This window comes from Acanthochromis polyacanthus, chromosome 1 (assembly GCF_021347895.1).
Source record: "Acanthochromis polyacanthus isolate Apoly-LR-REF ecotype Palm Island chromosome 1, KAUST_Apoly_ChrSc, whole genome shotgun sequence".
In the NCBI taxonomy this organism is placed as follows: Eukaryota; Metazoa; Chordata; class Actinopteri; family Pomacentridae; genus Acanthochromis; species Acanthochromis polyacanthus.
The window spans coordinates 12,391,777-12,418,354 of NC_067113.1; the positions used below are offsets into that span (position 1 = coordinate 12,391,777).

At 41.1% G+C, this 26,578-nt stretch overlaps 1 protein-coding gene across 4 annotated transcripts in view; it reads left to right on the forward strand.

Moving 5' to 3' along the window:
• The first annotated feature begins 3,140 nt into the window (after positions 1-3,140).
• The window catches only part of sptlc2a (serine palmitoyltransferase, long chain base subunit 2a), a 45,464-nt gene continuing 22,026 nt past the window's right edge, over positions 3,141-26,578 (forward strand). For all 4 annotated transcript variants that reach the window (XR_007938227.1, XM_051940053.1, XM_051940012.1 and 1 more), the window contains exons 1-5: positions 3,141-3,546; positions 16,733-16,927; positions 18,871-19,025; positions 22,500-22,648; positions 25,987-26,111. Coding sequence is in view for 3 of the 4 variants with exons in the window: in XM_051940053.1 (XP_051796013.1) it covers positions 3,400-3,546; positions 16,733-16,927; positions 18,871-19,025; positions 22,500-22,648; positions 25,987-26,111 (771 nt within the window). In the remaining variant the exon portion in view is untranslated. The remainder of the gene's footprint in view (positions 3,547-16,732; positions 16,928-18,870; positions 19,026-22,499; positions 22,649-25,986; positions 26,112-26,578) is intronic.

Sequence of the window (26,578 nt, forward strand, 5' to 3'; positions counted from 1 at the left end):
ACCAATAGGGCTCAGACACCGGTTTCTGGAGTGACGGTACTGGGGGGGATCGTGTCGCTCATGCGGATGTTGGTACCCACGGGATGTAGAATACCGTCTCTCACGGGTGTCACTGTATCTGTGGGGATAGCTATTGTGCCTTTCTGGGGAGTAGTAGCTCTCTGGGGAGCGGCCGCAAGGTTTCTCTGGTGAGCTGTGCCTTGCTGAGGGGCCTTGGTGCTGCGGAACTAGCCAACTGTACTCTCTCCGTGGTGGACTGTAGTAGTCCCAGGAACGTGCATAGTTTCTCTCTGGTGAGCTATGGCGTGTTGGGGCATCCACTCTATCATGCTGTTGGAACAGGTTGTCATCTCTCCCAGCTGCTGACTGACGTAGGAGAGGACCGTCCTGACGGTGAGTTGCATCGGGTGGTACGGCAACGTGAGGCTGGGAGTCTACTGACCGGTAATCTCCCTGTCCTGGAGTGGAGGGGGCTGAAGGAGCCTGAAGCTTCCGCACTACTTCACTCAGGTGCTTGATCTGCTCACGAAGTTGATCTGTCTCTAATGTACTTTGACGCCTTAGCTGTTCCAATCTGTAATCACTCTGTTGGGTCTTACGGTTGAGATCGTGGTTGCGCAGCCTTAAGTCCTCCATAGCAGCCTGAAGTGAGTCCTGTTTCTGCACAAGGTCCTGGTTCTGCTTCAGGTCCTGGTTCTGCTGTCGCAGCTCCTGTTTCTGCATCAGGTCCTGGTTCTGCTTCAAGTCCTGGTTCTCCTGTCGCAGCTCCGCTGATCCATCACGCCGTTGTGTTGCCTGGCCACTAGGGGGAAGGACGAGTTGGTCTGAGGAGGTGTGCTGCTCATCGCCTGGAGCACATGCTGACTCTGACTGTCTCCAGCTGCCTGGGCCACCAAGGTCATAGTCCTGAAGGCGTGCTGGGAGCGTTGTATGCCGTCTACCTCATCCATCAAGTGGTTCTTTCTCCTGGGGACTAGTAGGCCCTTTGTCCGGCTCGAAGGTCCATGAAAATCACTATATTACTGGTTAATGAATTTGGCCCACTGCAGGGTGTCCGGCAAGAACAGAAATAGATGTTGTTGCAGTCCAATGGATTTATTTGTTTGAACGTGGTCGTTTCAAGAGACGCACGTACAAATATTACTGCATACACCGGCAGAGTCCGACACCACTATAATCACCTTTTTTCTTCTCTCCTTTTTGTGTGCCGATAATGTGCATGACGGACCCATGCACCGGTTCTAGCCTCTGATTGGTCAGACGTCTTGTGTAGAGTGTGGGGAAGTAGGGGGGTCCTGGCCTTTTTAACAGATGGGGTCCAGTAGAGAGAGGAGGATACTGACGTCTTCTTTTCTGATAGAAACACCGTGTTGTTTACACTTTGTAAACATCCATCGGTAACCGTGATCCTTTCCAGGGCCTTGCAGTTGGTCAACAATGAAATCTATCCCGGCGTCCAAGTTGTACCTTCGCCGGTAAAGCAACCTGACTCTGAATATCTTGTTCAAATGTCTCTCAGTAATGATGGTTCCTTGCAATGCCAGGCTTTTCAGAATGTCTTTGTAGCTCATTCTCAGCCTAAAATAAAATTCTATCACACTGTCCCTGTCCATCCTGTCACTTTAGCCCGTCTAATGCCTCTACCTGCGACCCTAGAAAAGGTGCGCTCGATTTGCTTACCCAGCTACGGAGCCCCTCTCATGACATGTAGGCTTGTACACAGAGCAGGTTGTAGAGAAGGTGCGCTCGATTTGCTTACTCAGCTGTCCAGGAATGATATTAATAGTATTAGTTAGTATTTCGTGCACACGTTATACCTATTTCGTGGCCACAAATTAGTATTTTGTGCGCACGTTATACCTATTTCGTGGCAACGAAGTAGCATTTCGTGCGAACGAATTTCGTGGGAACAAAGTAGCATTTCGCGGGAACGAAGTAGCATTTCGTGCGAACGAACTAGTATTTCGTGCGCACGTTATAGCTATATCGTGGCCACAAATTTTTTTTTTTTACCATGTCATGAGAGGGGCTCCGTAGTATGTGGATAGTTGCAAACACAAAAATGTATTTTTTGAGGACGGAATAGATTTTTGTTTGCTCAGATTAAGTTTTTCTTTGCTCAGTATTGTTTTTGTGCTCAAAATTTCACACGCATGTTCAGGATTGTAGCACAAATATAATTCCATATGCCCCCCACTGTCCGGTGGTCTCTGGAGGATGGATTCCCAGGTATGCCAGAGGTTGTAGGCCCCCTTGCCCCAGTTCATGGAGCGGCTCATCTGCTTTCTTATCTCAATGGCTTCCTTAATCCATCGTTTGTGTTTATTGGTCTCCGATGTTACAATCCTCCCCCTGCACACAACCATGATGTGGTTGTATGTTTTGCAGTGGTTTGTGATGGCTGATTTTTTGTTTTCTTGATTGGCTTTTTCTTTTTATGTTCTTGTGAATGATCAGATCATTCAATACAAGAAGAAGGGAACACCAGACAGAATGTGAAAAGGAAACAACTGTACAATAAAATAAAATGCAATAAAATAAAAATACAATAAAATGTGTTCCTTCAAAATACAACATGTGTACATGTCTTAACTAAGATTTCAAAATGTATATATTTTTTAGATTATAAAATCTTCTCTTTCTTTGATATTGTGACTCCAAAATGTATATTTTTGAATTGTTAAGATTGTGAAATTAATATTACCTTATATTTTATATTGCAATACCCATATTTTTAATACTAAGATCGCAAAAGCAGTTTGAAAAATAAGATTAGGAAATGTATATTATTATTATTATTATTATTACTATTATTATTATTAATAATAATAATAATAAACTGATGTTTTCTTAAGATTACAAAATCTATATCTACTTTTTTAAGATTAAAAGATCAATATTTTCCTAATGTAAGATTATTAGATTAAAATCTACATAACTTTAATACAAAGGTAACAATACCTATGTGTTTCTTAATACAAAGATTCCAAATCATTTTTTTAATATTAAGAGTACACATTTATTAAAATGTCGATATATGCCGTTTTTAATGTAGTGATTAGTAAATAAATATTATTGACCATGTTTCCAGTCAAATAAGAATCAAGGTGACGTTTTAAGCCCCGCCTCATTCACGGAGTGGCCCCGCCCCGTATGACAGGCTCAGATATGAAGATTTACGGGGCGTTGATTTCTGGTATTTCACGTCTGGATTTTCAGGTACCACTGAGTTTCTGTTGTGTGCGCGTGTTGTCCGTGTATGTCAGTGTGTGAGAGAGTTTATGGTGTGTGTGTTTGTAAACGGTCCCAGCTCGGATACTGTCACCGCTTTGCACTGCAGTCAGTCTCCGTGTTCCTACATGCAAGTTACCGTCGCGGCTCCGCAATCGTTGCTCAGCAATGACTGAAAGCCCCGCGACCAAACCAGCCAACGGGGAAGTGTGCGTGAAGAACGGACTGAAACCTGAGAGGATCGGCTTCGTGAAGAGCCTCTACCGCTCCCATGAGCGGCAGCACAAGCACCACTGGCACCCCGACGAGGACGAGGTGAGGCCCGGGATGGGACGGGGTGGAGAGGCTGGTAAAGCCGGGGAAGTATCGACAGTGTGGGACGATGCTGTCAGGGCTCCATTTGCACGAGCTGCTGTGTTATCAGGATGACATGAAAGTCCTCCTGCTGCTAATCTGACAGTTTGTTGTCATCGTGCCCTGATGTCTTTACACTCCGTCACAGATTCAACACCAAACTCCATAAGAAATACCACAGATTAAAGAGTTTTCACGCATTTTCATGTTACAAACGCACTTAAAACACAAGTCAAACTCTTTCTCTCTAGATTTGCTAACTGTTCTGTAATTCGGCATGATAATACTTGCACCAAACTGCAACTGAGTTTATTAAATTCCAACTTTATTAATGGGTTCGTGCAGCCCAGTCAGTAGTTGTAAAGGAGGGAAGTTGTTTAAAAAAAAAGGCGGGTATGACAAATGAGTTGAAATTAACAACGAGCTCAAGTGTGTGATTTTAATCAGAGGCACAGACTGGGGAGAATTAAAGTTCAAAGAATTTATAAAATATTGAAACTGGCAAGTTGGGACAGTTCAGGTAAGAAAACATGCAGGTTGCTTCCTTATCTCACCTGTTGGAGTTGGTGTCATTCTAATCGAGAGTTGTTTATGTTTCAGTGCATACTTCTTCACATGTATTGGCTACTTCTCTCTTTTTCATAATCAACTCTTAATGCATTTTTTCCAGCTCATTTTAGTTTATGCATTGACTGCAATCTTCTAAGTTGCACAAATTTTGGAGAGGGACATTTTTAGAAAAGCCCAGATGAAGTGGGTGACTCCCTTTACAAGTAAGACTGAAACTATGATCAGTTAGTGAGTAAGAAGACAGTGAATCAATGCATCTGCTCACTTTACTGTCCACTGAGACCATGTTGCATGCTTTGAAATAGATTTTTTCCAGAGAAGCTATTGAAATTTCGACCCTTGGGTGCATTCTCTGTAACTGTTCCAATTAACGGGTCCCCTCTAACTACATGAGTAAGCGCTGTCACACACATGGGCATTCAGATTCTCAGTTAAATCGTGGTACAGAATTTTTATATATCGGAGTCTGACTTACTTTCATAAAGTAATTCTAGTCTGTGATTCTTAAGTAAAATTAGCTGACAGTGTTGTTTATATTTATTATTCTCTTCACCAGACATTTGTGGTGCCAAGAGCACAGAGTTTCCTCTGCTACACTGGCTTGGTAGGCTAAGAAACTGAGCGCCTGGTGATTGAAACTCAGCTTATTAGAGTTCATGCACATGTCAGCGTTGCTACTCTGTAAGGTATTTGAGAGAGAAAGAGAGAGAGAGAGGCATGACTGGTCACATGTAGTGCCTAATAGCCATGATCGCCGAGATGAGCACGATGGCAAAGCGAATTGCACAATGACTAGGAAAAGGGAGTTTGTCTTTTCATCCATCTGCTTATCAAGATGTGGAGAACAAACATGAACGTGAATTTTTATGTGTTTAGATTTACCTCAACACAACCTGCTCCTCCCATATTTGGCAGTCAAATCTTCCTTTCAGTGTTTTCTTTCCTGTAAAGTTAGTGCACAGCTAAACTAGCACTTAACGCTGTGGTCTTATTTACTATGGAAGCAAATCAGACTCATCAGATTCTGAATTTTAAAAGCTGCTGAATTCTTACTTTGAATATTTTTGCATCAAAATTATGTCTGTGAATTCATCAAAATTCTAAAAACTAGTTAAAAATAATTCAATTTGTTCAAAATTCACCGTCAAAAAATTCAGTGTTCAAAATTCGCCGTCAAAAAATTCGCTGTTCGCATCCAGGGGACTTAGACATAAATAATCGATCCTGGCCAAAATGGAACAAACACCCAGCCAATCAAGTGATGCTCCTCTGGTCATGTGACATGTACAGTTGACCTCACAAGACCGGGGTAACTATGGCTACCAGCGTGAACTAGAGCGCTTCGGTGAGTGTATTAATCCTTTATGTGTCCTCTATGTGGTCTGTTTTTGTGAAAGTCAGTAACCTGTAATGCATGACATGTTTCCAAAGAACAAGATTTATAATATACGCGAGGAGCTTTTAACGACATGCTGCTCTCCGCGGTCGCTGCGCTAGCCACATTAGTACAGCGCTAGCACAGCGTTAGTACAGCGCTAGCCGTGTTAGTACAGCGCTAGCTACGTTAGTACAGCGTTAGCTGCGTTAGTACAGTGCTAGCTGCATTAGTACCGTAATAAGGTCACACTGACAGCACATTCTGCAGCTGGGTAGTTGAGTAACAATTTTATAAATGCAGAAATGGGCAGAAATGTGATTTAAAATCCTGTTAAATCACAGAGCAGTGTAAAGAAACTGGTAACCTAGCAAATTTAATTAGTCTACATAACACTTTGTTTATTATACGTATGTGTTTTCTGCTCAAGTTGACATTTTGGTTTGTTTTATTTTAAATTACACTTGATCTTGGAAGGTTTTAAACTGTGTAGTCAGAGTAATTCCAGCTGTGAATGAATAGCTTGAAATGAACTGCCCTACACTGCTCTGTTCATAGCGGACCATTCTATCACAGCGTGCTATATCAGGAGTTAGTGTGCAATGATAGTGATAAATGCAGCCCATTTTTGTCAACTGTTTCCTGTTTAGTATGTGTGCCCTGGATTATTTTTGATTGTTTAATTTGTTGTAGCCATTTATTTCATCCATTTTAATCCACTCCCTAGCAACACCATCTGAACTGACCATTGTGATGAAATTCTGGACTGGATGGGAGACATAGAAGTAGTGAATGGTGGATACCCCACCTGCTATGACCTGCTATGAGACCTTACACATCCCAGGACATTAGAAGGACTACCTGTCTTTTAAGACTGACATCCTGGCCTCTATTTGCACTTGCCATACAAGATTTGTTGTATGTAGTTCTCTAGTTAGTTTTACTTGACTGACAAAACTAACTGCACTGTTGGATTCCCTTCCCTACCTCTTCTCCCAACTCACCTGACAAGTATATAAATATGAAAGATTACAAAATAACAACCAACATTACATGTATGTATATATATATATATATATATATATATATATATATATGTGTGTGTGTGTGTGTATATATATATATACACACACACTACCAGGCAAAAGTTTGGACTATGCGGGGTTTTTATGCCATTTTATGCGGGGAAATTGCGGAAAGTTGCAAAGTATGTGAATAGTTGTGAAATATGCAAAAATATGCGCGATTCATCTGCCGTCTGGCCATGGAGGGATGTGTCCTCTAATCAGACACTGGGACTGCTGCGGGGTTACTGGACTGACAGCCTGTGCTTTGGGTGGGGGAGAAGCTCACAGCAGCATCTGCTGCTCGTTGAAAACAGTGACTCTAGAATGATCCGAGTTTTTCTGTCAGTCTCCAAAACGGCAGAAAAAGTCGCTAGATTTGTGGCTAGTCGCTTTTGACAAAAAAAGTCGCTAGGACACTTTGGAAAGTCGCTAGATTTAGCGAGAAAGTCGCTAAGTTGGCAACACTGGCGCCGCGCTCTGCATCAGCTCATGCTTCTAGTGTGTGTGTGAATGCGCGAACTGATGACGTCAGGCTGGGCGTCACATAAAAACTCACTCACAACTCCATTTATATTGGTTATAGTTTTCTCATTTTATGCGGAAATTGTGAAATAAAGCGGGACGCGCATATTTCTCTTTTTTTCGTGGAAATGTGAGATTCTTGCGGGAATTATGTGCTGTTTTGCGGGGATTATGCGGTCTTTTGGGAAGTAATTGACCCCCGCATAATTGGCGGCATTTTGGTGATTAAATGTGGGAATTCATGCGACTGCATAATCGCGTTTTTCTGGAGAGTCTAAATTATGAGCGCAATTTAGCGCATGAGCACATTCCTAATCACAGTGGAACTATAGATAAGAACACTGAAAACAAAATTGAAGCATCTAGCATATAATTCTGTTAATAAACTGTCTAAATCTGTGACTCATCAAAATTTCCAGTTTCTATGTTCTTTAGCCCTCTGAAGTCTCTTCTTTATGTTCTGCTTTCTTAGCAGTGGTTTCCTGGCAGCTACCCTGCCTTTCAGACCAGATTCCCGCAGTCTACGCCACACAGTATCCACCGACACATCTCCTGGTTGAGTTTAGCTGAGCCAGGGTTTCCTCTACATGTAATTGATTGTGGCGCACCGCCACGGCAAAATAAAAGCCGCCACACCTTCAGAATGTTTTTTTTAACCTTGTTTTTATGTTGTTTTATGTTCATATTAATGACGATTATTGCATTAAACATGCATGGCAATTTTCCGCGGATTTCTGCCGATTTAATTTCAAATTTGAACATTTCTGTGACTCGTCTAAATCCGTTGAGAATAGTTGCGAAATGTGCACAAATATGCGCGATTCATCTGCCGTCTGGCCACGGAGGGATGTGTCCTCTAATCAGACACTGGGACTGCTGCAGGGTTACTGGACTGACAGCCTGTGCTCTGGGAGAGGGAGAAGCTCACAGCAGCACCTGCTGCTTGTTGAGGACAGTGACAGTAGCTGCAGAATGAGCCGAGTTTTCCTGTCAGTCTCCAAAACGGCAGAAAAGTCGCTAGATTTGTGGCTAGTCGCTTTTGACAAAAAAAGTTGCGAAGACGCTTTGGAAAGTCGCTAGATTTAGCGAGAAAGTCGCTAAGTTGGCAACACTGGCGCCGCGCTCCGCATCAGCTCATGCTTCTAGTGTGTGTGTGAATGCGCGAACTGATGACGTCAGGCTGGGCGACACATAAAAACTCACTCACAACTCCATTTATATTGGTTATAGTTTTCTCATTTTATGCGGAAATTGTGAAATAAAGCGGGACGCGCATATTTCTCTTTTTTACGTGGAAATGTGAAATTCTTGCGGGAATTATGTGCTGTTTTTGTGGTGATTATGCGGCCTTTTGGGAAATAATTGACCCCTGCATAATCAGCTGCATTTTGGTGATTAATGCGGGAATTCGTGCAATCGCATAATCGCGTTTTTCTGGAGGGTCTAAGAAACATTGAAAGAGAAGGAAATGGCTGCAAGAAAAGCCCACTAGGAGGAGTTGAAATGGAAGGCTGTCCAGAGACGTACACAGCTTGCTGCAAAGAGAAGAAAATTGGCAAAATAGGAGTGTTACAGTGAACTGACTTGTATATAGTGTACATAGTAGTATAGAACTCCTATAGATTTGTGAAATATTTTGAACTGAAGATAGTGAGAAAAGATTGAAGAACATGTAAGTTAACTTTTCATTATATTTGCTGACTTAAACAAGTCTAGTATTATTATGTTTTTGATCATTTTTATCAGTCTAAATGACTTCTATTTTACTATAAATCTCTCAGCTTCAGCCCCCCCAAATAATTTTCAGCTGAAATCAGAATTTCCTGTTGCCATGCATGATTAAAGGGGAACTTCGGTATTTTTCAACCTGGGGTCTGTTTCCATATGTAATTTCATACATGTGAGTGATGGAGAAATTAATTTTCGACATGGCTCCAGTATATAGCCAGGCAGGCAGCTTAGCAGCTCAGCTAGCAGCTCAGCTAGCGAAAAGTATGGGGCAATTACCTCCCCGCGTCAAAGTCCGCCCTAACGTGCTTTTTTCCCCACACTGACCGGCTTGGATAGTCTCAACGAGTGTCCCACAACATACTAGACATGAGAAGTGAACGAAAACCTCCACATTACCGGGAGATCGTGCCAAAACCGGTGTTTTGGCGCGAGCTCTCGCGGGATTTCGCGAACAATTGCGCGATTTCGTCGTCGTCGCCCCCCCCCCCCCCCCACTCGGGCAGACCTCCCCACAGTTTAAAACCCTGTGAGCTCTTATTTCTGGGGCAGTCTTCTGTCTATTTTGAAGACTGGTGACCCTGATGAACTTATCTTCAGCTTTAGACGTGACTCTGCTTCTACCAGAACGAAATCTGTCTTCATGTGAACCTGTTTCTTCATATCTCTTTAATGTTTTTTGCACCTCCACTTTGTGAGACTTTAACTTTCTGAGCAATTTGGCTTGTAGAATAGCCTTCTTTTTTCAAAACCTGAATTTCGATCCTTTTTTCTTTGCTTAACTGAGGTTTTCTGGCCATTTTTTGTGATACTTCAGATTTAGATAATTTTCAAATTAGCTAAAGACATTCTTCTTTCCAGAAATTGTCAGTCTTTCATATCATCTCAAAAAGGTAACACAAAATATTTGTGAACAGAGTAAAGAAATGTGAATCAAAGTGTGAAAAAACATTCTATTGGGACGGCATAGTTATTACAGGGGACATGCAACCCTTTGTAAAGATATTTTAAGTGTTTTAACCAAACAAAAGATAGGGTAATATTGCTACCTAAATGTTCTAGTAATGCTTTCATCAATAAATGCTTGGAAACATCCCTACTTGAGTGCCATATGTGATTAAATTTTGTTCATAGCATACTCATGAATGTTCTTGCAATAATTAGAAATTACAAATTGCTAAAGTTAGCTCTCAATTGGGCTGTTTTGACAAAAATACAGGAAAATTAGGGGTGAGTCCAAACTTTTGTGTGTGTGTGTGTGTGTGTGTGTGTGTGTGTGTGTGTGTGTGTGTGTACATTGACATCATGGAACCATGACCAAATATATGGGTCTGGAGATAGTGGCATTTTTCTAATGGAAAATTTTCAAGCTTTGACATATACAGTGGTGGAAAAAAGGTTTCGGACAATCTTAAAATTTTACACAATCTCAAATATCATGAAATATTTGTGGAAAAGTGTTTTTTTCTATTTCAAAAGGTGTGGCTGCATAAGACAGGTGACTCTAAATTTGTTTTTATGGAACCAATCAATTTAAAAACATTTTATGGCTTTTTTAGGATTTGCTTAGTATTATGGCTGTGACTGAACTAATACAAATTGCATTTGAAGACCTAAGAGTGATTCTTGACAATATTTCACAAATGTATGAGGTGTCCAAAAACCTTTTTCCACCACTCTATTTAATAGCAATCTGATCTGCTTAAGTTAAGTAGGAGCCAAATTACAATTTGTGTTGATTTTCACATTCTTTTTAATTTGTATGTTTATGTGAATGGGAGATAGTGTGTGTACAGGTGTGCCCTTGAGGAAGCTTCAGGTGGAGCCTAAAGTGAAGGCTTCAAGACCAGCTGCCACAGCATCTGGGTGGGGCTGAGAAAGGAAAAAAATTTTTGAGCATGCGGCTGCAAGAAGGAACAAGGCCGTCTTAATAGACTCTTTAGAGCTTTGTCATTTTATTTTTCAAGTTATTTGTACATTCATTCTAGCAATAAATGGTCATTGGGAAGAACTGGATCCATTTCTACTTATCTTTATCGGCATAAATCCAACTCAGCCATCAGTAAAAGTAAAGCAGCAAACTAAAGGGGTTGGCTGAAACTGCTGTTACATGCGAGCAAGACAAATAAGTAAAAATTTCAGGCTTTTATCTTGAATTGTCTTTGAGATATTGATATTTGAATAGCCTCAAATTTCAATGTCAAAAAAAAACTACTGAAACTGGGTCTACAGTCTGCTTAAAAAATTCTAAGAAAGTATTTCACATACTAAGCCAGTATTTCACAGATACCACTGACAACAGACATATTAACTTCCAGTAAGTTGCAAAGGTGGTCTGGGGATGTGACCATTCTTTGTTGCCCAGCTGGTCCTCTCTGAGTGCACAGTTGCGATGTACTGACTCCTGTTTCCTTTTTCTGAGCTGATAAGATGGTGTAGCTGTGTCAGTGCATTTAAAATAGCTGGGCAAACTTCTACTTGGTTGGATAAAGCATTTTAAAACACAAGTTCTTCTGTGCGAGTAAGCTCTAAGAAGTCCAGATCCAGTCCAATATGCTCCAAACAAGAACGAAGTCTCACAAAAAGATGATTTAACAATAGTTCCTACAACAGAGAAAAACAAAGTTATAAAATGCAAACTAGCAATTGGATAAAATAGTTAACCTGACTGAAAGACTAGACTGCCCCATCAGACACTTCTTTTAGAACAGATTAAAGGAGGGCACACATACTAAACAGGAAACAGTTGACAAAAATGGGCTGCATTTATCACTATCATTGCACACTAACTCCTGATATAGCACGCTGTGATAGAATGGTCCGCTATGAACAGAGCAGTGTAGGGCAGTTCATTTCAAGCTATTCATTCACAGCTGGAATTACTCTGACTACACAGTTTAAAACCTTCCAAGATCAAGTGTAATTTAAAATAAATCAAAACATTAACTTGAGCAAAAAACACACATAATAAACGAAGTATTATGTAGACTAATTAAATTTGCTAGGTTACCAGTTTCTTTACACTGTTCTGTTATTTAACAGCATTTCCGGGTGCATAAATCACATTTCTGCCCATTTGTGCATTTAAAAAATTGTTACTCAACTACCCAGCTGCAGAACATGCTGTCAGTGTGGCCTTATTACTGTACGAGCGCAGCTAGTGCTGTACTAACACGGCTAGCGTGGATAGCACTGTACTAACGCTGTACTAACGCTGTACTAACGCGGCTAGCGCGGCGAGCAGCACATTGTTAAAAGCTCCTTGCGTATACTACAGATGTTATTCTGTGGAAACATGTCATGCATTACAGGTTACTGACTTTCACAAAAACAAACCACATAGAGTGTCATGGTCCCTCCCTTCTCTGTGCTGCGCTCCTGGCCAGCTGTCAGCTCTGGCTGATTGGGCGCAGCTGCCGTGGAGCACAGCTGCGCCCAATCAACAATCAGCGGCACTTATAGCCTGGTTCACCCTGTCACTCGCCACATTGTCTGTTGCTTCTGCCGGCGCTCCACCAGCCACTCTGTCCCGGTCTGCCACAGCTCTGGATTTACATGCCTGCTCTGTCCTGCCCGGCCTAGCTCTGGAGCTCTGCCCCTGCCTCGACTCCCGCAGCCGCATGTCCCCTCTGCTTTCCTGCCGCCGCCTCATCTCCTCTGCATGTTTGCAACCCCGTGTTCTCTGCTGCACATCGGCAGCCCAGGAGTGGGTCGCCACAGTCTGCCGGGTTCCACACCGGCCTGCCGGCCCTCCTCCCATTGGACTTTTGGTTTGTGAATCTCGCCGTTTTATTTTAAGTTAGGTTTAGCCAAGTAGTGCCCAGTTTGGGTGTTATTATTTAGTTAGTTCTGTTTGGTTTGGTTTAAATCAGTCATTTTTTGAATGGACTTTGGTTGCCTGGGTTAGTTTCCCCAGTGCTTTGGCTTTTCTTTGTTTTGAATAAAATAAATCCTTGTTTAAGTATCCACCTGCCTCCTGTGTGCTTGCACTCTGGGTTCAAACCCCCCTCCCTTGTGACACAGAGGACACATAAAGGCTTAATACACTCACCGAAGCGCTCTTGTTCACACCGGTAGCCATAGTTACCCCGGTCTTGTGAGGTCAACTGTACGTGTCACATGACCAGAGGAGCGTCACTTGATTCGCTGGGTGTTTGTTTGATTTTGGCCAGGATCGATTATTTATGTATTAAGTCCTCTGGATGCGAACAGCACATTTTTTTGACAGTGAATTTTGAACACTGAATTTTTTGACAGCGAATTTTGAACACATTGAATTTTTTTGGTGGTGAATTTTGAACACTGAATTTTTAACTGGTTTTTAGAATTTTGATGAGATAAATTCAGGCATAAAAAATTCACATGCATAATTTTGATGCAAAAAAATTCAAAGTAAGAAATTCAGCAGCTTTTGAAATTCAGAATCTGTCTTTCTTCTTTTTTTTTCTTCTTTTTTTTCTTTTCTTTTATTTTTTTTTGTGTCCTGTCCGGCAACAGAGCAGGCAGAATGAGGATCTGGCTGCTGCATTGTGCCATACAAGTTTGCTTTTCCAAGGGGAGTTCGTAAGTATAAGACTCCCCTTGATACTGTACAGTAATTTATTTAGATTGAATACTTGTTGATTAGTTAAATATACATAAATTTGCCGGACCTGACAGGGGAAAGGCAGGAAGAAAGAAACGAGAAAAGGAGGAAAAAAAAACAACAACAAGAGGGGATAGTGAAGAGAAAAGGAAAAGTGCAAGAATACAATTATCTTTCAATTGAAACCGACACAACAGATAACAAGCTAGTACACCTTAACAAAGACACACCGGAACGCATCCTACGGGTTTTGTTACGAAACACAGCTAGTAATTATTCAAATCATCTATGTGAAACACACAAACTGAGGAAACATGTCTTTTGATATTTTGGCACCAGGACAAACTTAACACCCCCCAAGACAACATGGTTGCTATGTTCACATGCAGAGTACGGTGCAATTGTGACTGTGATCATGCAACTATGACCTCTGACCTCCGTGAAGGCCAGAAGCGGGCCCGAGAGCCCACAAGACCCAGGCGAGCCAGCAGCAATCCCAGAGCAGAGATCCGAGCCACCAGACCACGGACCGGCCCGGAAGGGGGCAGAGGGAGAACCCGGCCAGGACCTCCAGCGCCCAGCAGGGCCGGGCCCCAGGCGACCAAGATCGGCGGCCGCCGACCCCGCCAGGGGCCGGAGGCCCAGGGCGGACCCAACACAGGACCCCGGGCCCCAGGCGCCAAAGAGGCAACCCCCGCCCCCCCAGGCAGAGGGTCAACATCGCCAGGGGAGCCAGCCACCCGGCATGGGCCGGCGCCCCCGCCGCAGCCCAAGATCCAGGGCACCCCACCCCCCTCCCCACTATCCCACCCCTCCCCCTCCCCACCACCCTCCCCACCAACCACCAACCCCCCCATAACATCCATCATCATTCACCCACTCACCCTCCCATAGTGCCCCATGAGGGCACGCCTGGAAGGCCGGGGGACACTGGGCCACAAAACCGTTTCCCAGGCGACCTCCAGCGCAGGACGAGCCAGGAGCAGCCGCCACCAAGACCGGGGCCCACAGCAACCGCAGCCAGAGACCCGCCGACCAAAGAGGCACACAGCCGCCACACATCAAAAGGCGGAAAGGCGAGGGAGGACAGAGGGCAGCAGAAGAGCCCAACCCAGGGCCCACCATCCCCAGGCCCACCGCGGCCGCCCCCCAAGGGCACAAGACCCCTTACACACACACACACACACACCCAAGCCCACCCCCCACCCCACTCACCCCAACACCCCTGCACCCCAGATCCCCGGGCAGCAGCCAGGCACCGGCCCAGACCCGCAGCAGCATGATGAGTCTGATTTGCTGCCATAATTTACCTCCCACTTCAAATTTGGCAGCAAATAAGTCACCTCTAAGTGAGTTCCACAGACCTCAGCCAACTATAACAAAGATAAACTGCATTTCTTCTCATTAGGACAGCAGAAGAGGGAATGTACATTTACATGTACCGTAATATAGAGCTTTATTCAATTTAAGGCCTTAACTGGGGAAGTAGTGATTACATAGAATATTTTTCTTATAGCATAAATAGAGATAGGGATTGTTGTGTTCTGACTGTGAAACAATCAAATTGTCTTGCACAATATAGCTGCAAGTAATAATGATAATAATAATAATGGTTACATTTATATAGCGCTTTTCAAGACACCCAAAGCGCTTTACAATGAATCCATTATTCATTCGCTCACACATTCTCAATCTGGTGGTGTGTAATAATTGTTTTCTGGGAATTGTTTTCTCTAAGAATAGTTTTTGCTGTAGAGTATTAAAAGCAGTTTTTAAAAAGCCTTTTATAATCTTGCAAGACCGCATAGTGAGTTGTTTTGTCCAACACGCATTCCAGATGCTTATTTTAATGTCAAATATGAGAAAAAAACATATTTGAGAAGCTTGCTTAAAAATGACTACACTTATTATTTAATTATCAAAGATTGGCTAGTTTTCTGTAGCTCAACCAATTCATTACCAGACCATTGTGGTCTGGTTTGTTTCTGCTCACTTTGTTACTGGTGTTGATTTTCCTGAGACAGGTAAAAATCCTGCAAGCAAACAGCATTAGTGCTATATATACAGTGTGCAAATGTCATCTCTTACAACCTTCCATGGAAATCATGATGAAAGCATTGTCTGGATGCAACAAAATGATACTAAAGTCTCCATCCTAATAGAGCATTTACAAATATTTAAAAGATGAACTACATACATACATATCGCATAAAAAGAATACATATACAGAGCAGAGTCAAAAATATCAACTAAATGACAATAAAGGAATATCGTCATTTGAGCTGTTGAGGTTTTTCATAGAGGTGAAAATGGGACTCTTTGTAAAAGTCCTTGGTTTATTGATGCCATAAAACCAAAACTCATAAGTCTATTTTCTTTCATGACTATGAAACATAGATCTGAGACATCAAGTTCTGATCACATCAATTCACAGTGAAGAAAACAGACATGTTACAATGATTATACCATCAGAGTAACGTTTTGCTCCAGAGGTAGCAAAAATTAACATGTTTTTAGTCCTGACATTGTGGATTCAAATTTAGTGTGAGTAACTTGAACTTTTTTGTTTAAAAATACTTTTAAAATTACAATATCGATATTAATGTAATGATCTGTTGAACAAATTTGAAGAGTCACATCAATTCCTTGGTTTGTACCAAGACAGTTTGATTCAAAAAACGCTTGCTGTCTGCATTGTAGTGAATAGATAACACTGTACTTGGTTCTTTCATTTCAATTCATGACATTTAAAATGAGAACGAGTAGTGAAAATGTGTCTTGCTGTGAAGCTATAGCCATAATTCAAAAGTGTTTTATTAGCTTTATTTAAGTGCAATTAAAAGCACATTTATTGTCGGTGTGACTAAATGGTGTCCCTGTGTTTCAGTGTGTCAGAGTGATTGTAACACTGGTTCAAACTGAGATAAAGCTAAGTCTAAAAAATTTACAGCTTTTTTAGAAATCCTCACTGAGACTTTCTGACCAAGTGTTCAGAATTTATCAATCCAGAGTACTTTATTGCTTGATGTCTGGAACAGCTTTTTTAAATTAAGTATTCCAAATGATCTACTAACAGTTTTCTGGCATGCTCTGACACATTCCAGTTACAGCTTCAGCACATTGTGAGATACAGTGTGAGCTGCAAATTGAGACATGTTCGAGTACAATATCTTTTCCCGTAGTTATCAGATAGTGGGTCATGATTCAAAATAAGGCCTTCTCTTTAGTGAATGCAATGCATAGTTTTGCGTAACCGATTCATGGCGTTTCCATCCATGTTCTGATTTCCATTTTGCTCAGATCCACGCAGCATCATATCATGGCAGCCTCTACAGCCGGCCTTTCATCGAGTCTTTCGAAGAGACACCCTTGCTAGTGGCAGTACTCACCTACATGGGCTACGGCATCCTCACCATCTTTGGCTACCTTCGCGACTTCCTTCGTCACTGGAAAATTGAAAGATGCCATATTGCCAGAGAGAAAGAGGAACAAAAGGTAATAGAGGCCAAAGACAAATGGATACAAGAATGAGTGTACAAAAGTGATCAGGCAAGTCTGGTAAAGCTTTCACTGATCCAAAGAGGTTTAAGGTTATCAGTAGTGACAACTTATAATTATCCTGACAGTGTTTTGCTTACACCGAGAAATGCACACCATATTTGTGGAAAAGGTTTCCTAATAAAGGAAGCACTTGAGAAATTTACATGCATGCATCAATGCAGTCAGCATGTTTACAGATACACAGTCACTGCAGAGCTAGGATTGCTTTTGGCAGGGAGACAATTTGTGTTTCAGGTGTTGAATGGAACTGATCTGGGAGACCCGGCTTTAATTACATGTTGCCTGGTGACTGCACGGTTGCCTTGTTCATGTACAAACAGTGGTGATAACACATGGAAAACTAGGCATTGTTGTTTTGGTATTTTGATTATTTTGTTATTTGCACTCCAAAAAACCTTCATTTCAAACACTGAAAGATATAACACAAGCTCTCATAGCATTTGTTTCAAGCTTGATGAAAGCCCACATTAGTCTATTAAAAAAACCCAACTGGTTGACATCATCTTGCAATTGCTCACCATAGACAGCTGTAAACACAACCCAATTCAACTTCAAAGATGGGGCTTGGGGCTAATGATGGCAGTTTTTCAACTGACTGGTATTAGCAAGATCCTTTACTCTGCTGTCACATGGGTGTTGTAAATTGGGCGCCCAATATGTAGCTAATCAGTAATCAACAGCATTGTCAATCGGTCATCATTTTGTAGATACTGATATTGAGCACAATAATTATAACAATTGTTCTGTGTGATATTGCCATTTTAGCCAATAGACATGAATTGGGCAGTTTTGTTATATGTTCTACTTTGATATATGAAGTGTCCTAGTCAGTCCCAGGTTGTCATAAACACGAGAGCTTTGTCTTTGTCATGTCTGCGGCTAGCTAAACTAGTACTCCTCAGGTCGCTACTGTATTAAAACCGAAAGATGGTCCTCCTGGTTGCACAGTCAGGTACTACAGCTTAGCTAAAATACATGTTCTGACATACATATACAGAATACGGGTTTCATCATCTTTTGGAGCTTGTGCAACCACAGTACACTCTACCCTCTACACAATACATTTCAGATGGAGCCCTACCAGAGCTTTAAAACTAGTTTTGTGAGCACCTACGTAACATTGAGGAACATCTTGAATGCAGAAAGCTTGTTTTTCTTCATGCGTAGCAGAGCTAATTAGGTGTGAAACATATACATTGGATTGATTTTATTAACTTTAATGTGCTTGAACTATGTATTATCAAGAAAAATGTTATCAAAATGGGATATTAAATGATTTGAATTGCATCAGTGGCAAAAAAAATTACTTGACTGAGGACATCCCTAATGTTATCCCAACCAGGAAACTGATTACAAAGATAGTCATGTGTAATATTGTCCTTTCCTTTTCCTCACAGCAGAGGGCCATATGCATTCTTAGGACTGCAGTTTTGTCATTGCTGAAGCACATTTAGAGTGTGTCCTTGAAGATTGTTTTGAACATGTTATGTAATCTTTGATAGCGAAGCCCATTGTTTTCAGTATTTGGTTATGTTGAGGAACGGAAGCTAGTGAGGTAGACGTGTGGAAGTCATTAAATCATGCCGAGGATATCTCATGGATGGTTCATGCATGAACCTCCTCCAAGGAAAATGAATTCTGTCACTCGTGTTTATATGTTGTTTTAAAGTTTATGCAGCTAGAAATTAAATTCTTGTCAGTAAAGCTTTCCAAAAGCATGAAAGGCATGCAACCCCTTGAAGTTATTGTTTGGATTTAAAACTTATAAAAACAAAGCCCAATGATTTAGGATGAAATTCCTACATCTTCTGCCAGTCAGGTAATGAACTGCTCTCTGCTCTTCTTTACAATGCATCTTTCTGTTTATCCATGTGTAGGACTTTGTGCCACTCTACCAGGATTTTGAGAACTTTTACACCAGAAACCTTTACATGCGGATAAGAGACAACTGGAACAGGCCCATATGCAGCGTCCCAGGAGCCAAAATGAATCTGATGGAACGAGCCTCCCATGACTACAACTGGACTTTTGAGTGAGAAAGCATTGCTTTTATTCAAGAGTGTAAATATTGTTATCTTTAAGTTACCCTTGACATATTCAGAATCACAGTAGCAGGAGAAAGCAAGCTTTATAGCTAATCCCCCTGTCAAGGATTATTTAGAAAAGATATATATTATAGATAAGATATATATATTAGAAAAGAATTGTGGCCTTAAAGGGATGCATATTACTCCAAATCCAGGTCAGTGGTTTAAGAAAACAATTCAAACCAGTCACATTCAAAGCCATTTATATCACATTTATTCCTCATTGCAATGTTTGATGTGAACACCTCCTCACTTCTATCTGCAGGATTTTTTTCAGCTACATAATAACCTGATTGATTGATTGTGTGAATAAACTGCTGTACAGATAAAAATGCACAGCTAGAGTAGAGTTCAGGTCATTTAGAAACATTTTCACCATTACATAGATTGTCCACCAGAGAGATATTGGCAAATTAATTTCCCTTTAGTAGAGTGAACCAATTGCCATGTATCCTCATCACAATTCTTATCACAGATGTCCATTTCAAGACTGTGTCTTTGTTAATGTTTTGTGTTTGTGTAAAGAAACAATAGTAGACACTGCGTTGTTTGTTCTTAACACTCTTAATGATCAGTAGTGATATCAATCTTAAGTCAGTACGTTTACATGGGCCCTTTTATTCCTCTTTAATTCAGAATAAAAGTTAATTCTGCTTTAAAATGTCCTTGTAAACACTGAATTACGAATTAAAAAGTTAATTCCGAATGAACTTAATTCCGAATAAACTACCTGGTTTAATCCGATGTTAATTCTGAATAAACTCATTCCTGTGTACATTCTAGTCATGTATATAGTTAATTCCGGTCATTCTGCGCATGCTTGGCTCCTCATGTAACGATGACGTAGCGACGTACATGTTCTGCGACCTTTGTCGAGTTGCTGTTCCAAAACGACAATAAAAAGCAAAGCGAAAAGCGTGCTTATTAGTTGTTCCTCTATGTTGTTGTGGAAAAGAAATGCCACGGCGAATGGAGTTTGTTTTCTTCTGGTAAACAGGGAGACATCACGTCCACTCCCTGTCCAATCAGAATCCTTTCCAACGCCCAAGTGTTACAGCAGAATTAAAGGCCCTGTCACACTCTAGCGTATAGAGCAAGCGTATGAGGAACGTATGGACTTTTTGGGCATATGCTGACATACACTGAAACACGATAGGAGTACGTTGGAATATGTTTCTAGTAAGCCAAGGTACGTCGGTGTACACTGACGGCCAAAAAATTTTTTGAACATGCACAAAAATTTTCAGCGTATGCCGACATATGAATTTTATGCTCCTCATACGTTCCTCATACGCTGAACATGCTAGAGGTACGCTGAAGGTACGTTACTCATACGTCGAGTATGCTTCTCATACGTTGTAATTGAGTGGGGCAGGAAACCTAGCGTTAGAGGAGCGTATAATGAACGTGTGTCTAACGAATGGCTAACGTTATGATGGTAGTTCTAACGACAGTCTAACGTACTCAACTTATGCCTAACGTGTTCTGAGCGTACAGCCAACTTATCCCATGCGTATTACATGCATATTTCCAGCATATGGGGGGTATATAAAGTCTCACATTTCCAAATCTGTATCAGTTTGTACCAGCAGTTCAGAGATGGAGGTTGCTGTGCTGCAACATCACCAAGATTTGTTACAGTTGGCAGTTGAGTACTGTATGCTAGACACAGAAGAAGAAGGCGTAGAATGAGACGTGCAGTCTGGGTGAAACCTTGGATTGGAAGGCGGCATCAATTTGGCCTTTATGACCAGCTTATGGTTGAATTGAGAATTTTATACCCCTCCGCTGTGTACGCAGATCATACGTTAGGCTGACGTTCCGCATACGCTTCTCATACGTCGGAGGTACGCTGATATACGTTATTCATATGTTGGTATATGTCCAACTCAAATACACATCACATCACATACGCTGACATACGCTATGCGTACGCTACTCATACGCTGACGGTACCCTAGGCTCACCTTACTCTAACGGTCATTAACCGAAAATCGACCTCATACGCTGAAAAGTTGTGCGTATAAACAATTTTCCGAAATATTCAATACGTTCCTCATACGCTGGCTCTATACGCTAGAGTGTGACAGGGCCCTAAGGAAGGGGAAAAAAACGTGTCCATGTAAACCTTAATTCAGATTTAATATTTCCATGTAAAATCGAAGCACAAAACTTTAATTCCGAATGAGTTGATTCCGAATAAAAAACTCTGTAACCATACCCAGTGTGAGATAAAGAAAAGCATTTCAGTACTAGTTTCCATTATCACTCAGTCAGCCATTTACTTTTTGGGTAGATGAAATAGTTTGGTCTGTAACATGCCAAAAATCTTTTCATTTTGAAGCTGGTACCTCCAAATGTTGAGAATTTTTGTTTGATAAATAGTTACCTGTTGTGCAGGATTTCCAACTGTTTCAGTAATCAGGTCTAATGAATGCAGGAGTAGAGATCTGTACACTACCCCAGCACACACTCTAGTGTACTCTTTCTGGATGAAAGATAAATTAGGCAAATGTTTAAATGAAAGCCTTTAGGGCAAATTCTTCACATGTAGCATTTGTTACAAGGCTACTGTACACCCAGCTGCTTTATAATATGCAGAGTAGGTATAATCTCCAGCATGGCTGCCTCTCCATCTATTTTATTATTTAAAGTTTTTTTGTCTTTCAACTTTGTTGTGCATACAATGATAATATGGGTCTGTTGTCCTGCAAGCTACATCACACCTGCATCAGTTATTTCAAATGTAGAATGACCCAGATATATTTCAGCAGCAAAAACCACAGAGAACCTGATCTCATCAGTGCTGGTTAGATTTGCACGTAGTTTGAAATGCAAATCAGCCTGCTATTAAACTTCAGATGAACCCAAATGTCTTAATTCTAGTTCCCTCATACACAAAACTGACAGTGTTAATAGATATTTTTGACATTGTCATTGGTGACTTTCAGTTGTAGTCTCTAAAAGACTCCTATGTTACAGTATATGTTTTGACAATGACAAAACCAGTCTGAACAGTGTTATCAAAATTCATCTGATGGTAACATCAGTTCAGCCTCACATTTCTCATCTTGACTCCTCACTGAGGGAAACTGGAGGACAGCTGCAGTGGAAGCGTTTCAGTGGAGGGGCAGTGAGGTGTGTGAAGTCGGATATCACACACTGCGACAAAGCAAAACCAGAGAACAATGGAGTGCCAGTGAGAGAATTGGGTGGGCTGTGTGGGAGGGGCAGAGATGGGGAAAAAATGGATAAACAAAGAGCACTTTGAAGCTGTCCAGCCTTTCATCCCTCTTCAGTGAAGTTTTTAATTATCTGTAACAATCATTGCTATTAATTGTACCAATAGCCTTTCAACGTCATTAATCTCCTCTCACTGATTGTTTCCGGTGTCTGATGATCTTCTCTCGTTCTTCCAGGTACACAGGTCGGGTAGTGCAGGATGTGATTAACTTGGGCTCATATAATTACCTCGGCTTTGCTGAGAATACGGGTCCGTGTGCTGACTCTGCAGCCGAGGTTACTATGAAGTATGGTGTTGGAGTCGCAAGCACCAGGCAGGAGATTGGTACAAACACACAGCAAAACACTGACATACTCACAACCATTGCTGTCACTGCTGGACCTTTACAGTGAGAGAGATAAACTCAGCCACAATAAACAGAGCATTATAAACCAATGTGTTCAGTAATAATAATAATAATCAAGTTTATTTGTGCTTTAAAACTAATAGAAAAACACACAATAAAATACACTCATGTATAAAAGGAACATTCTTGAGACATGATGAATTGGATTTTCCAGTCCATTTTTCCTACACTAATGACATTAGTTTTCTTTCTGACAAAACTTCAGTGGATTTAGAGAAGGTTTGAATTAAGTCAAACGTGTACTGTGTCTGTATAGAACATTATTTCTGATGTTTGTCATCGCTCATCAGAATGCTTTATGGCTTGTGATCTAATTTGGGTTGCAAATAACTATTTTCAGTGATTGTTGTTTTGTTGATTGTTGATATTTTTGCAATTTCTTCATATATGAAATATCAAAAAGTAGCATAAAGATGTAGTCTGATTTTCTTTAAAAATATTTATTTACAAGTTTTCCTCTTTTTCCAAACAGGCTAGGCATTTTATAATCAGATGAGGGAAAAACTCTAAATTACAGAGACATTAAAGTGAAAATCAATAATTAAAAAAAATACATTTAAATGAAAAGATCAATTCAAACACTGACTGCAGTTCAGAACTGGCAAAATATTCAATTTCAATTCAATTAAAAAAGCTTGGGGGCAATTTAAGATATGTAAAGGAGTTCGATCAACACAAATAATTTACGGTTTAGGTGGACATATAATATACAGAAGTAATGGTTTTTAATGTTGTTTGATTACTTCATTAGCTTTAAATTTGTTAAAAATTAATGTCTGTAGCAATAAAGACACCTAAAAGCAGTGCATCCAAGTGTACTTACTTAAGAAATGTGTCGCTGAGCAAGTCAGATAAGATCCAGATCACTCTGGAGGAAGTGGAACAGCCTGTCTGGCCAGCAGACATTTACTGATGGAGCAGAACCAGCTTCTCTTCTTCCACATGGAAAGGTCAATCCACACTGTGTTGTAGTAGTGTGTGCTGTTTACTGCATGAGCTAGCAGTTGTAAATCTATCAAGTCAATGTGTGCGTATCTGACACAGTAGATGACACATAATCAAGCTCAGAGACCGTCTCTGTGAGTGTTTCGTGGAAGTTTTATGAATTAGCTGCTTTGAAAGATTGGAGGTTTATTTAGCTGCAGAATGAGTAGTTCAACTCATGGGGGAAGTACAGTTTCCCACTTTGTTATTGAGAGTTAGATGAGACGATTGCAAAAAATTTGGGGTCACCTGGAAATGTCCTTATTTTTAAAGAACAGCACTTATTTTCAATAAAATAACATTAATAAGAAATACAGTCTGGACATTATTAATGTGGTAAATGACTATTGTAGCTGGAAAAGGCTGATTTTTAAGAGGCCCATTTAAAGCAAACATCACTCGTGTTGTAATTCTACATTGTGTTAGTTAATCATGTTGAAAGGCTAACTGATGATTAGAAAACCCTTGTGCATTTATGTTTACACATAGAAGTGTGCATTTTCTTGGAAAACATGAAATTGTGTGGGTAGGGCTGGGTATCAATCTAAAAGTTTCAATACCAGTACCAATACTGATACCTTCACTTCGATACCGGTTCCTAAAGGCCCTGTCACACTCTAGCGTATAGAGCCAGTGTCTGAGGAACGTATTGAATATTTCGAAAAATTGTTTATGCGCACAACTTTTCAGCGTATGAGGTCGATTTTCGGTTAATGACCGTTAGAGTAAGGTGAGCCTAGCGTACCGTCAGCCTATGAGTAGCGTACCCATAGCATATGTCAGCGTATGTGAGCGTATGTGATGTGATGTGTTTTTGAGTTGGGCGTATATCGACGTATGAGTAACGTATATCAGTGTACCTCCGACGTATGAGAAGCGTATGCGGAACGTCAGCCTAACGTCTCATTCTACGCCTTCTTCTTCTGTGTCTAGCATACTCAACTGCCAACTGTAACAAATGCATGTTTTTTTCCGGCTTGCCGCAATCACGTGTAATGTTACAGCCAATCACAGGTTTGCTTTATCATAATCACGTGATAAGTACCGGAACATGGAATCGAAAGACGAGGCTTATTTTGATACTTATTACTACCTAAACATTTCGGTCGGTGCCATTAAAGAACCGAAGTTCGTTACTCAGCCCTATGTGTGGGTGACCCCAAACTTTTGAATGGTAGTGTATGTCTGTTAAATATAAAACTAAAACTGGAAGCAGAGGGAGACCATAAAAAACACTCTGTCAGCTTAAGCTTATCATTTAACATGATATTTCATGTGTTTAAAACCTTGCAAAACACAAAGTGTGAAACTGTGCCCTCCTCACAAGACTCGAAGAAGTCACTGCACTCGCAAAGAATTAATACAATGTGCGGGCAATGAAACCATGAAAGATAGTGTTACACTTTTGTATGGACTTGACAAACAAGATATATCATAAGTGAGCTGCAACAGTGTCGTTAAACTGTTTCCAGTCTTCATGCAAAGCTAAGCTAAATATCTCTCTGCTGTGGTATCTTATGTCATGGACCAACACGGTCTCACGGGGATTCGTGAAACTGTTACGTAAATTTTTTGTTTCTTTTTCGTGCGCACCAACACGATTTCGTCATGTTTTTCGTGCCGCTCACCACGAAATGTTTTTCGTGTTGCTCACAACGAAACCTGCTGTGGTAATCACATCTGAAAGTGGATTATACCGGCGGATTCATGACGATCTAAGCTGTCCATCGGCGTATACTGCTTGTGTGATCGCGTTTGCAGCCGCCGGCCGGCGGACATTCTTTAAATTCCTATGCAAATTGGTAAGTGTACCACCGGGTTATGGTTAGGTTATGGTTAGGTTATGGTTAGGTTATGGTTAGGGTTATGGTTAGGGTTATGGTTAGGGACGATGTCATGCAAAATATAGCGTTGGATTCGCCATGGTTTTACATTAAAAATATAATACACACATTCGTTTGAAATACGTTCTGGGTGGCACGAAAAGTCCGCCGTTTAAAATACATTGGTGTGCATTTCGTGGTGAGCGGCACGAAAAACATGACGAAATCATGTTGGTGCGCACGAAACCGAAACAAAAATTTACGTAACAGTTTCACGAATCCTCGTGAGATCGGGCTGCATGGACAGACATGACAGAGGTGTTAATTTCTTTGTCTGGCTCGTGACAAGCAAATAAATGTGTTTGCATCCCATCTGCTATGTAAACACAGATCTTGGAGTTGCTCATATCTGTTTCTTGTGACCTCCTGTGTGTGTTTGTGCACCTCAGGTAACCTGGACAGACACGAGGAGATGGAGAAACTGTTGGCTAAGTTCCTCGGCGTGGAATCTGCCATGGCGTTTGGGATGGGGTTTGCAACCAACTCCATGAACATACCAGCCTTGGCTGGCAAGGTGCAACCACAAATGTTCGATTTTTATTCCTGTTGCATGTATGTCTTATTTCCTCGATTTGGCTTCTTATTTATTTTCCAGCCATATGTCCTTTATATTTATTGAGGGTTCTGTGTCTGTCTGGCACTTATTTGTTAAAGATAAAATAAGTTCACTACTCAACATTTTTGTTCGTGCAGTTTTGAGTGTATTTTCTAACAAAAACATTCCTTAACACCACGCCTTCACAACGCAACAGTTAACACCAAATACAGGCACAAAAACACACCCTGACCTCAAATCAGGAGGACACATTTCCTGTTAGCTCAAATGATTGGTGGCGTGACTATGTGACAGTAAAAAATAACAAAGTGTTCACACCAGTAAGTTTTATCACACTGCTGCTGACGTTGTTTGGCAGGTGGACACTTGCCCACATGGTCAGTTTCCACTACCAAGTGTAAACCAACAGCAGAGACTGCTGAATG